This window comes from Molothrus aeneus, chromosome 5 (genome assembly GCF_037042795.1).
Source record: "Molothrus aeneus isolate 106 chromosome 5, BPBGC_Maene_1.0, whole genome shotgun sequence".
In the NCBI taxonomy this organism is placed as follows: domain Eukaryota; kingdom Metazoa; phylum Chordata; class Aves; order Passeriformes; family Icteridae; genus Molothrus; species Molothrus aeneus.
In genome coordinates, this window is record NC_089650.1 from 3,721,980 (window position 1) to 3,734,693 (window position 12,714).

Genomic DNA, 12,714 nt, shown 5'->3' on the forward strand with positions numbered 1-12,714 from the left:
CTCCAAAGCATTGAACTGTATAAAAATTGATATTTTTTTGTTTGTTAGGTTTTTGTTTTGAGTGGGGTTGGGAAATAAGTGCATATATCCATGACTGATGTGTGCAGAAATAAATGGTTTATGAAGCAGTAGAGATGTCATATCAAAATTATAATGATAGTCTGAAATGTGCAGAGCTCTCAGTGTGTTCATCAGTGTTTGTGAACTTGAAATTTTGATAATTTAAGGGAACAAACCAAAGAATCCATGAATATCTGTAAGATGTAAATTCTTTCTAATTAGAAAACCTGTAAGTCACAGAATTTTTATTTTAATGTGGAAGTGAAGGCATTTTGAGTTTTCTGGTCATAGACAGAAGCAAGCTATAGGTAGAACACCAGACCTTGTTCAAGCAGGTATGACCACTGATTTTCCTCCATTTGAAGCATAAAGGATACACAATCATGAATGGGAACTCAACTTTCTGGCCAAATTACCCTTTCATAGGAGCCCAGTTTTTTCTACAATGTTGAGTCTGGTGTCTAAACCAGCCCTGTTTAAGGTTCTGATGGATCAAAAGTATTTGAGGGAATGATTTTGAGATCAATCTCCCACCTCTACATAAAAACACCAACATTATATATGCAAAGGAGAGGGGATCTGCATTGGTTCTGTGTTTAAATATTTTACAGACTTTAAATTTCTACTGCAGCTATGTCAACTTTTTGCTAACAAGTGCCTTTGGCTTGGCTTTCTCTTTTTTTTAGTTTCTGAGTTGCTTAGGTTGTAACTTTGGCCTCTTAACTACTTCCTAAGTTTTCAGACCAAAATGAGAATCAGGATATGAGTCTGTGCTTCTACTCATTGGTAATATTTGCAGATTAAAAGAGGAGATGAGTGAAAACAGGGACCCTTCCTAGAAGGTTCCCAGTCCCCACTGGTGCCTGTCACAGCCAGCAACAAAGCTCAACCCATCCCGCTCCCATCCATGCCAAGAGCACTAAAAATATTATTCTCTCACAAGAAATGGCTGAAATAACAGCTTTGCCTGCCTCAATGAAATTACAGTTTTGATACAAACCCTTAAAAATTAGAAGTGAGAGGCGGGTGGTGTGACTGTGGTTAAAGGAGGGAGGGAAGGACCATTTTAGAGGATAAGATGATGATGTTGATTATTTGACAGGGGAAATTTAACCTAGTTTGGTGTAGGGAAAAAACCCCAAAACATTAAACTGAAATAAAGCACAAGTAAGGCTTCCTGGCCTGTTCTTCATCTTTTGGTGAGGTTTGAAGAAAACACTTCTGAAGACCCAAGGCCCACTGCAGAGGATGTGCTTGGAGAGGCCACACTTCCACACACTCTTCTTATCACTTCTAACTACTTAATTTTACCTATTTTTTGCTTCCATAGCAGCACACACAGCATGAGACAAGGAGAAAACCTGCCCTGGTTTCAGATAATGGTCACTCACTGCACAGAGCTGCTATTACAGGCATCTGGAAGAGCAGCAGATCAATAAAGAGCATAAATAGTGTCAGCAGAGCTTTGGACATGAAGCCCATAATTCCAAATATCTATTACCAAACCTGAAGCAGAGAGCTTTACAGCTGGAGGGTTTTACTTTAGCAGATGCTGGAAATAACATTAACATGAAGCATGATCCAAAGCATTGTTCTTTTGGACTTACACTGAAGGTATATGATGAGATAAAGCCAAAATTGTGATGTGTCTATTCAGACTAAAAGGCTCTGCATGAGCTTCTGAACCACAGTATCTTCCAGGCTCATTCATTGCTTTACTCATGCCCTGAATGCTGGGAGAGGTGGTTTCCATTGCCATCCCACATGTCCACTTACAGTTTTGCACACTGTGGGGCAGGAAAAGGTATTATTCTGATGGAGTTTTCATTGTAATTGACTTTGTGATTAAGTAGCTATTAAAGGAAAAATACACACCTGCTGCTGTGCAAATGGAGAAATTTCTGACATGCATTCAAAGCTGTCTAGTAAATTCAGGCTGCTCAGTGCCCTTTGCAATAATGTCATTTTGGCATCTTTGCAGCAATTTTGGACCCTGCCACGTTCAGCCAAGCTTCTGTTACAGCCAGCTCACACTGTGGCACTTTGTGGCACAGGGAATGGTTTAGCAGTAACCTGCTTACCCTGCTCTGTGATACAGAATAAGTATTGGCTCAATAGGCAGTGGCCAGCAGGAAGGAAGAGACAGTAGATGAGAAAGAATTTGTGGGTTGGTTTTTTCCCCCCAGACAGCTGTCTAGAGGGATAAAAACACATTTTCTGAGTAAGCATGTAATGAAACTCTGAAATGCATTTTTTAAAAAAAGCATGGAGGCAGGTCTAAATGGTCAAGCGCTCATTTATAGTCCTGTTTTCTGTTCAGTTTAGGCTCTTTGCTGTTCTAACTGGAATGGCAGGCCCTCCAGCTGAGGCACACAGTGAAATAAGGGAGAAAATGTGCACCATTGGAGCCTTTCTTGTTACCAGCTGGCTCCCTGAAACAGGGGGCTCTTCCCTTCTGCATCCACCTTGTGCTTGGAGAAACAGCACCCCTGCTCTAGGACTGGGATTAATGGGAGCAGTGGAAATAGCATTAGGTGCCTGGAAACAGAAGGGAAATGCATATCACACCCATTTAGTAATCAGCTGTTATTTCCTGTTTGCTTAGTACCCCTCACAAGAACCTGTTTTATCTGGGAATTAGGTTAAGTTTATGCAGTTTTGCATAAGATACAGTTTTAAAGAAGTTTTCTGCTGTAACCAATGCCACGATGAAGTAGTTATCAAGTAAGTATGCACCTATTTATCTGCCAGAAGAAAGGAAAAAAAAAGAAAATCAGCTGAAAGAGATTATCAAGTTCCTGAGGGAAGCTGAGCTACTGCCCTACACCCTGGTGCCCTGCAAGGTGATAGCAGAGCCAGAGTAAATGAAATAAAAAGCTTGTGCAGGTGTATTTTGCTGTTTTGCTGACAGTGACTTCTCCACAGGTAAGTAATCCAGTGTGTTTACTTCCAGTTCAAGCCTGCTTTGTTTACATTGAGTACCATTGCTGCTAACTTCCAATGAGGTGACACAAAGCAACAGGTTACAAAAAATGCCATCAAACATCCATTCTGACAGCATCCATGTCACAATACACAATGATGTACTGGCATTATACAAAGACCAGAAAAAAAAAATATATATAGCTAATTATTTTGACTAGAACTGAAATGGACAGCGAAAAAGAAAAGAGCCCCCCCCACCCTGCCCCCAAAGGCCCTGCAGGAATCCATACTGACACTTTGGCAGTCTTGTAGCAACAAATTGAAAACCAGCCCTTCACATGCCAAAACCTTGTATTTGTAACATTTGAAATTCCTGGTTCAGGAAAAATAGTTATATCCATTAAAGCACTTTTTGTGTTTTTTTTTTTCTTTCCACCCCTCCAACCTGAACCAGCTTCACGTTTTTACACAGGGTTAATAATTACTAAAAATAATACATGAGTGAGGGGTATAGGCACCATAGACTGCTCCAACAGTTAAATGCTATATATGCTAAGATATCCCAGCTGGAAACTCAGCTGCCTTGTGATTAGATCCATCTAAAAAAGGAGCCTGATCAGTGGCATTACTGCAAAAAGGTTGGCAAAAAGAGCAATCCCTCTGCTTAATGAGTGGCAGCCCAGTCAAGAACCAACCCCACCCCTTCTCTCAGCTGCCTGTTTCAGCCTCACAGCTTGGATTTCTGCTCGTCAGTCTGTTCCTTGTGCTCCCCCCTGGCCCCACATCCATCAGTGCTGTAAGGGAACAGTCAAATCCATCAAATCCATGGACCCAGCAACCCCCCCCGCCCTCCCAGCCCCCTTTCACAATCTCCAGGTTTCTTCATGTATGTTCATGCCTCGCTATTCACTAATGAGGTATTATTAGATACTAACAATGCCTGCTCTCCTAGGGACAGACCAGTGACACATGAAGAAAGCTCTCCAGTCAATCATTAAAAAAATATTGCACTTACTTTAACCTTAAGCCCAACCTGCACAGAAAAACCAAAAATATTATGAAAGAAATTAACCAAAAGTACCAAACAAAACCCCAACGCTCTGGAGCAATCTGTCTTATGCACATATAGTGTCTTTTCCTTCATGTTGTTTAGCTGAATTTGGTCCAGTATTTAAAAAAAATGTCCAGAAATTAAACAGTTCAAAAGACACCGCAGGCTCGTTAAGGCTTTGTCTCCCCAGTGCTTCAGAAAAGTAAAAGTTTCTTTCCCTCATTGTCCATGCACTGCAGAGCAGTAGTCTCTCGTGGCACAGCACCTGCCCCTTCAAACCATCAACAGAAAATAAATCAGAAGCAAGGGAAGATGGGTGTGCTTCATGGTCTCACCTGCAACCAAACAAACAGAATGCTTTAGAGAGAAAAAAAGGAGATAAATGCAGTTTTTAGCATTTGTTTTACTGACCCTCCACTCAGGCTGGGACTGCAGGTCAGCAGTACAGGGTGCTGGGACTCAGATTAGACAGCAGCCCTAAATCCAAAGGACAGTGAGGCAAACTGGGGTTCCTTTTGGCACAGAATGCGAACAGGGGTTAATAAATGCACATGACACGCAGCAGACACGGCTGGAGGTGCTGCCCTCAGCTCAGCCCTCCACCAGCTGCTAGAAAAGCAGTTTGTGTCAAAATCTGCAGCTTCCTTGTAGGAACCCAGGAAATTCCTCTGGCTGCCCTGGGGGACTCAAGCCCCTGGCCAGGGGGCTCAGAGATCTTGGCACAGAGACCAAGACCCCTGTGCCTTTGATTTAGCCCTTGGAAAAAACAATTACCAACCTTGTATGAAGAATTACAAGCCACAACAATTTAAGTAGAATGATAGTGAATTTATCACAGGGTGAAAAATAGATTTTTTGGGGTTTTTAGAATGGGGGTTCAGGGGGCAAGATGGAGGAATCTGGGTGTGTCCAGCCTTTCTCCTTCTTAGCCTCCATCTTCTGCTTTGATGGTGGCACTTTTGGGTTGGTTTAGAGTAGAAGCTCACTGTCTAACATAGGTATTAGAAAGTAATTGTAAATATTGTACATGTAGTTTTTAGTAGAAAAAGATAACACCACCCCAGTGGCAGGCAGAGTGCCTCTGACTGACCTGCTGGATGGACCTCAGCAGGCCAGGAGAAAGAATTTTATAGATGAGATACCATAAACAACCTTGAGACAGAGAAAGGAAGAGCTCTGACTCCTTCTTCAACAGCTGGGCTGGGAAAAGAGACTTTCTAACACATCTTGGGGTCACTCTGAGCAGCAGAGATCCTGAGACTTCCTGCTCCACCCAAAAAGGGAGTGTTAAGGTTATGGCCGGGTTATTGCTGCCACCTAATGAGCCAAAGCTTGGTAGCTTAAAGAGCAGTGACACATGTCCCCACAGCTTGTCCCCAGCAGCAAACCTCGTGGTCACAGCCGCTTGTTTTGCTCAGGCACAGGGGTCAGTGGGAAAGTGACACCAACCCTTCACCTATGCTGCTGGTGGTACCACTTTGAGAGCCTGCTGGTTCTGTGATTTTAGATTTAGGAAAACGTTTCCCACTGTTTCATGCCAGAGCTTTTTGGTTACCAACTCACCCTCCAGCAGAGCATCCCCAAGCCCCTGCTGGCCTTGGTAACCAGGCAAAATTCCTGTTTTAGAACAACTGGAGATATTGAAGTTCTCCCTGCCTTTAAGCTTTGCATGTCAGGAAGAGTGGCGGGGTAGCTCATCAGAAGTTTGGATTCTCTTTTCTTTTTCTTTAAACATGAGTGAGCCCATATATTCTTACAGTGCCATGGAAAGGGTAGGGACTTATTTACTGTGAGAGGCTGGATTATTTACTGGGTATTTACTGTGAGAGATGGATTTTTCCCTCACTCTCCATGTGAACAGGGAAGAGGAATAAGAAAAGCCCCAAACTGGCAGCAGGGATGTGAGGCTTTGGGCATGGCACAGCACCAGGCTTGACTGACTTACCACCTGTGACTCTGAACTAGGACTTGCTGACGTTCTCATATATGACATCACTGATGCAGAACTGCTGCTTCTTCTTTTGCCACATCAGCTGCACACACTGGTGGATAAAAATGTACTGCTCCTAGAAGAAAAGACCAAAGAAAAGGGCATTTTTTGCACCCCAGAAAGCATGACAAAAACACAGCCAGTTTGGTGGGTCACAGTTACAGCCTGCAGAGCTCCATGTCTCCCAGCTCAGCCCCACACAATACACAATCAGCTCTCAAAATAATAGTCCACAATTGCTACAGATAGAAGGAAAATCCATGAAATCCACCTGACACCATAATCGCTTATTAATAACCTGAATGATGACAGAAGAGTTGAATCTGAGTCAAAGTCAGTCTATTTTACATTGCCTAAAAATAAATCAATTCCAAGAAAGGTATCTGGATACTTTATATGCAACAAATTGCACCCATGCCACATATGCATCTGAAATATTTTAATGATATTCAGGTTCCTCAGTGTTTGATTTCTTGATCAATAAGAAGAAAACCCCCATTTTATTCACAGAGCAGTTAATTTGGAGAGCTTGGTTTCAATTCAGGATATTCCCCATTCTAAACCCTTTTTTGGGCCCAGGCCATTTGTTTTTTTTAAACTGCTCATTGAGACACTGCCAAGTTTCCAGCATACCAGACATTGTGAATTCAGGTGAGCTATCAGTGGTTTCATTTTTTGTAAGGAAAAACTGTTTGGTGGCCTCTGTGACTGAGTGTCAATGTCACTTGGTGACCTCTGAGGCCAGGCTTGGCCACTGCCTGTAGTAGCAGGAGCTCAGTAACTGCCCTTAACATCAGCCCCAGGCATGCAATGAGGTCCTACATGAACAAAAAATGAAATATTTAAAGAAAAAGAAACCTACATCACCTCTGGAGTGGTAACAGTTGCAGCTGAAATCAATCAACCATCAGGATTTTTTCCTCTGGTGGAAAAGATCTGCCTTTGAATTACTACAGTGAATTGTGATGAAAAGTGGCAGTTTGATAGGAATGATCCAGAACAGACTGAAAATTACTTTTTTTTTTTCATTTCCAGATCCTAGTTTTTGTCACTGCAGGTTTTCTTCCTCCTCTCCTCTCCCTGCTACAAGTTTTTTCTTTGCCCTCAATTCAGCAAACTTTGGCAATAAACAATCTAGCCGGAAAACAGTGATGGTGGCACTTCCAGCTGCATGGAGCTTGCTCACTTATACTGTGTGTCTAACCAAGGAAGAGTACAACAGGCATGAAATATGAAATATTTCCCTCATTACCAGGGGATCTGGGAAGGTTTAGATGCATAAAATCTTCTGCTTTGAAGAATGAGGTTGCGGTTTTTTGGGTTTTTTTTTTTTTACCCCAGTATATATCATCTATACATTTTTTTCTTAAAAACAGAAAAAGAACTACCCAGTGGATATTTGGGTAGGGAGAGGGGAAAGGAGGGAATCTGGCAGACTCACAATCCTTTTGTCTGTTTTGCTTGTCTGAAATTCCATTGTGTGATGAGCTGGATGATACCAACATGATACGTGAACAAGGCTGCCTGATACTGATATCATTTCATGAGCCATTAATCCCCTCAGCAAGCCCAGCTCTTTACAGTGTGGCTTGAAAATTTCATATGTTAATCTCTTCTTATGGATTGTTTGCATATTCATTTCACAGAAGGTGAGAGTAACTCATTTTCTCTGGCAGACAGTGAGAGTGCAGATCTATCATCAAACCGACCTATGCAGCAGATTAATAATGTGACAACATCACAATGCAGATGAAAACTTGATTATACTGATTCACAGTGATTTTATCAAGTGTTCAGGGTGTTGAATTTGCAGGCAACCTCGACGACGGGAGAGAATGAGTGAATCTGATTCCATATTCTTAGAAGGCTAATTTATTATTTTATGATCTATATTAAACTATACTAAAGAATAGAGAAAGGATACTTACAGTAGGCTTAACAAGAATGATAATGAAAACTTGTGACTCCTTCCAGAGTCTGACACAGCCTGGCTGTGATTGGTCATTAAGTTCAAACAATTCACATGAAACCAATGAAATAATGACCAGTTGGTAAACTCTGTCCAAACCACATTCCAAAGCAGCAAAACACAGGAGAAGCAAATCAGATAATTATTGTTTTCATTTTTCTCTGAGGCTCCTCAGCTTCCCAGGAGAAGAAATCCTGGCAAAGAGGATTTTTCAGAAAATATGATGGTGACATTCAGGGGGAACAAGAGTCATGAGCATGCTGCAGAGGGTTATGAAATGGGCACAAGAATACTGTCACAGTGCTGAAGTGAACAGACCTTACCTCTGTCTGCACCATGGACATTCTGTAGGACCTCATGTCCGACACCAGGCCCAAAATATCCACGAACTCGTGGTCACGGATGTGCTGCAGGAGCCGGTCCAGGGCGATGAACGTTCCCGTCCGCCCCACACCAGCGCTGCAACACACACAGACATGCAGTTCACTCACACAGCAAAACCAGAGGCACTGCAAAGGGCAGGAGTGCTGCAGCTGTAGCTATCAGATATAACTGATCTGAGGCCAGGCAGGCTGGTTGACCTCATTTAGTGGCACACAACCCTTTGGTTGGGCATAGTGGATGCACTCACACACAGAATGTGCACACACAGCCTCACCCACCCTTAGCTCCCTGCTTTTCCTGCAGTCACTGCTCCCCTCACTGACTTCCTGAGACCCCTGCGCTGTAACTCCAGGGGCTGGAGTCAGAACTACAGAGACCTGCTCAGGAGCAATGGATGCCCAGAGAGAGTGGGGGGTCACACCTGTAGGACTCAGTTCCACAGCACTCCACAATGCAAAGCCCTTGGCTTGCAAAGACACTGAACTTCAGCAGTTTGTCCCCAAAGGACAAACCCCCCAGTGATGCCTTCTGAAGGCTGACCTAGAGCAGAGGCTGGACAGAGCTAAAGAATAAAGCAGGGATTTATTAAAAGGATTTCCTCCATGGATGCACCTTGGGCAGCACAAAAGCCCAGCCAAGGCTGCACCCAAGATGAACCAAAATGGTCCCAAAATGCACGAGCGCTCCTGGGCTGTCTCCCTTGGATCAGTTCTGCTCCATTTGCATCTTGCAGTTCCTTGTCCAATTCCAGCTTTAGCCCCTGCAGTCCCACCCTGCTTGTTTTTCTCTCTCCAGCCCACGGTGTTTGTGCTTTTGGGCTGAGATTTGGATCATTTGTCCTTGGTCCCCAGCTAGAGAAGGAATTGTTTTGTCTCCCTGCTCGCTGCAGAGAGCTCACTGTCCCCTAATTTGAAACTCAGACCCACACACTAAAGCAGCACAGAACCTGAAAAATATAAGAGCCAAAACCTGAGGCATCACCAGAAGAGTCTGCACTCCAGGACTTCTGCCTTAGGAGCATGAGACAAAAATAGCTACTACTCAGCTGAAAATCTCCATTTTCCCCAAAGGGAAGCTTAGCAACTAGAAAAAACACACACTGCCTTCATTTAGAGATGCTCATGTGTGTGCCATTCTTTGCACTGTAACTTCGCATGTGGTGTTTAAGTCAGATTTCACAGATGTTTTACAGAGTTTCACACAGCATCCCAATACCTTACCTACTGCTAAGGGTGTGTGTACCTTGACAAAAGTTCGTTCTTCTGTTTTGTCATGCTTTTTCTGAAAAGCCTTGAAAGTGTTTGCAGTAATGATTAACAGCTCATCACAGCACAGTTCAACATAAGTGTCACAAAACAGGTCTCTAACTTGGTTTTTGTTGTGTTAATTTCTCAAATAGGATGAATACAATGGAACTTCTGATGTGTTAATTGGACAGATTAACTGATAAATTCATTCTGTGCCTTCTTTAAAGTCTGAGAACCATTACTGCAGGAGTTGATCGATACACTAATTCTCTGCCCCTCCAACTAATTTTGAAGCATTTTTATTTTTAATCTATGTGGTCTAAGATGTATAGATAGTATAGTCTAAAAGTACTACCTGAAAATACCCTCTTTGCTGCTAGAAGAATCCTCACCGAAAAAAAGAAAATACTACAGCTTTTGCCCAGCTCTCTGATACTTGCTTCTTGTTCCTCCCTAGAACAATTAAGCAGTAAATACAGGGTCTGATTTCATAATTTAATATATAAATCTCTCCCCTGGCTTATTGAGCACTTTTTTGGCACTTAGACTCACAGAACAATATCCTGTATGAATTTCTCCATGGGAGAGAACCACCTTCAGCCAACAAGTGAGCAGAACCCCAAAACATCTATTTCTCATGGTCTCCCAACCTATTTATTGTCACACCTTGTTCTTCTGCTATTCCCTGAAGCATTTACCTGCAGTGTATGACCATGGGGCCTTTAGTCTTGGCTGATTTCTGCCTGACCATCTGTACAAACTGCAGGATGCTCTCGGCAGCGTTGGTGGTGGGCACGCCGTGGTCTGGCCAGGCAGTGAAGTTAAAATGCATCACGTCCTGCACCTCATCAGCCTGGTGGGACAAGCAGAACAGCAGCATGTCATTACACTCAGTCACATTGAGGGCTTCTTTGTCGTTTTTTGTTTTGCTTTTTTTGACCACATACAGCCTGAAAGACTGAAGCCAATAAAAAAAATTGGCAAAGAACAAACAAACTTGTTAATCACAAAGTAGGGGGATATCAAGCCATCATTACCAAAACAACATGAACTTCCTGTTTCTGGGTTTCGGAATTGCTTTTTGCTTTGGTCCCTGTAGTAGTTCCATCTTATTTTGCTTTTAAATCAAGAACTGTTGCATTTTTCAACTCTGGGTTTTTTCCCCTTTTTATTCCATTCCCGCTCCTTTTCTCATTTTGCCACAGATAAAGAACAGCACTGTTGGTAAACAGTCAAACCTGGACTCTTGAGAGATTTTCTTTTCAAGTTTTAAAGAAAAAACCAAAAGGACAAAAAGAAAACCCAAAAACCCCAAAACCCCCAAAAAAATGAAAAAAACCCAAACAAAACAAACAACAACCCAAAGGGAAGAAATACCCATTACCAGAAGAAACATTTAGGAAAAAAGCTCATTATAAAAAACCCCACATTTACAATGCTAAAAATTCTAGTGGCTTTAGATGAAGTAAGATCCTCAACACAAGAAATAAGGTCCTGGGTGAGTGGTGAATTGCCAGTGCACAGCTTTTTCCACATTCCTTCCTTATCCTTAAACTTTCCTTCATGAGATGGTGCTGGCAATGAGCTGATGCCGGAAACAAAGGTGGGAGGAAAGTCTGGGGAGCTTTAATTTGGACACCACATACTCTCACTTTTGTTTAAATATTTTATAGGTAGATATGATTATTGCAGAATTGTCCTTTTGAGAATTATTTTCGATTCTTCCATTGGTATTTTTAAGTTTTGAATAATTTATGGCAAAAAGGTGTGCCTGAGATATAGAAAGGAAGAAATTCACACATTTGTTATCAGTAATTATTGGTACCACAGAAGTATCCAGAGCTCTGGTACTACTTTTGTTTCAGCCTTGCGTTTTGCTGAGAAATGCAGAGATGACAATTTTAGGGGAAAGTTTTGTGATTTCATCATTTGCCTGTGTGAAGTGAGGGTAAGGACATAGATCTCTATTAGGTATATCCTGCTGAATGCCAGAAATGGACAAGAGTTAGAGAAAAGGCTGGACTGCAATCACTCCTTTGGCAGAGGGTTTCACTCACGTAGCTGATTCGGAAGCTGCGGTACACCCAGTCCGTGTGCTCCTCCTCACTCAGCATCTCCACTGTGATATCCCCATAAGCAACAGGATCTTCTGTGAAAGGCCAGTAGTGGTCACATTTCACCTGAAATGTGGGGAAATCCAGGCATTTTTGTATTTATATGAAGATACACATATGGAAAGAAGCACACACAAAAGGAGGCAAAACCTCAGGTTTAGCAATGCCTACAGCACTGTTCACTTGCTGCTGCAAAAAGAGGAAATTTATCCTGCAATGACTTCCAATCTGACCATTTCCATTTAATTGTGGCCATCAGCTGTTTATCAGTTTTCAGAAGGGCAGCTTTAGTGCAGTGAAGAATAGACAAAGAGTGCCTTTTATTATTCTTCCTGTTATAATAGGTCTAAATGGAGCAAAATGCTGGGAAAGAGAATGTCCATATAAACCCCCCAAATTATATTCCAAATATTTTTATTATGATATCAAAGGAAAATGTAAAGATAGAACTTGTATTTTATAATTATTTAAAATTAAGAGTGCAGAATCACAGAAGGCCTGAGGCTGGAAGGAACCCCTGGAAGTCATCCTGTTCAAGCCCCTCCTCTCTCAAGCAGTGCCACATAGAGCCAGCTCTAGACCATGTCCAGGTGACTTTGGAATATCTCCAAGGATGGAGATGCCACAAGCTCTGGGAAACCTGTCCCAGTGCTCAGTCCCCCTCACAGTAAATAAATGTTTCCTGACTTCAGAAGGAATTTAATGTGTTTTTTTAATTTGTGCACATCACCTCTTGACCTGTCACTGGGCAAGTCACCACTAAGAGTCCCTTGTCTCCATTCCCTCCCATCAGGTATTTGTACACAGTGACAAGACCCCTGGAGCTTCCTCTTCTCCAGGATGAAGAGTCCCAGCTCTCTCAGTCTCTCATGTAAGAGGAGAGGCTTCATAATAAGGTCAGGGGAGGTAAAAGGGCAGAAAAGGTTGAAGAACGTCAGGGGTCGTCAAAGAAGTTCAAAGAGGGTGGAGGAAGG

The 12,714-nt window shown here is 42.5% G+C and overlaps 1 protein-coding gene across 2 annotated transcripts in view; it reads right to left on the reverse strand.

The window, feature by feature from the left end:
* Positions 1 to 2,986: 2,986 nt before the first annotated feature.
* PTPRO (protein tyrosine phosphatase receptor type O) overlaps positions 2,987 to 12,714 on the reverse strand; it is a 148,131-nt gene continuing 138,403 nt past the window's right edge. For both annotated transcript variants that reach the window (XM_066549772.1, XM_066549773.1), the window contains 5 exons: positions 11,684 to 11,806; positions 10,325 to 10,479; positions 8,319 to 8,454; positions 5,982 to 6,102; positions 2,987 to 4,371 (listed from right to left, as the gene is read on the reverse strand). In XM_066549772.1, coding sequence (XP_066405869.1) covers positions 5,998 to 6,102; positions 8,319 to 8,454; positions 10,325 to 10,479; positions 11,684 to 11,806 — 519 coding nt within the window. In that variant the 3' untranslated portion in view covers positions 2,987 to 4,371; positions 5,982 to 5,997. The remainder of the gene's footprint in view (positions 4,372 to 5,981; positions 6,103 to 8,318; positions 8,455 to 10,324; positions 10,480 to 11,683; positions 11,807 to 12,714) is intronic.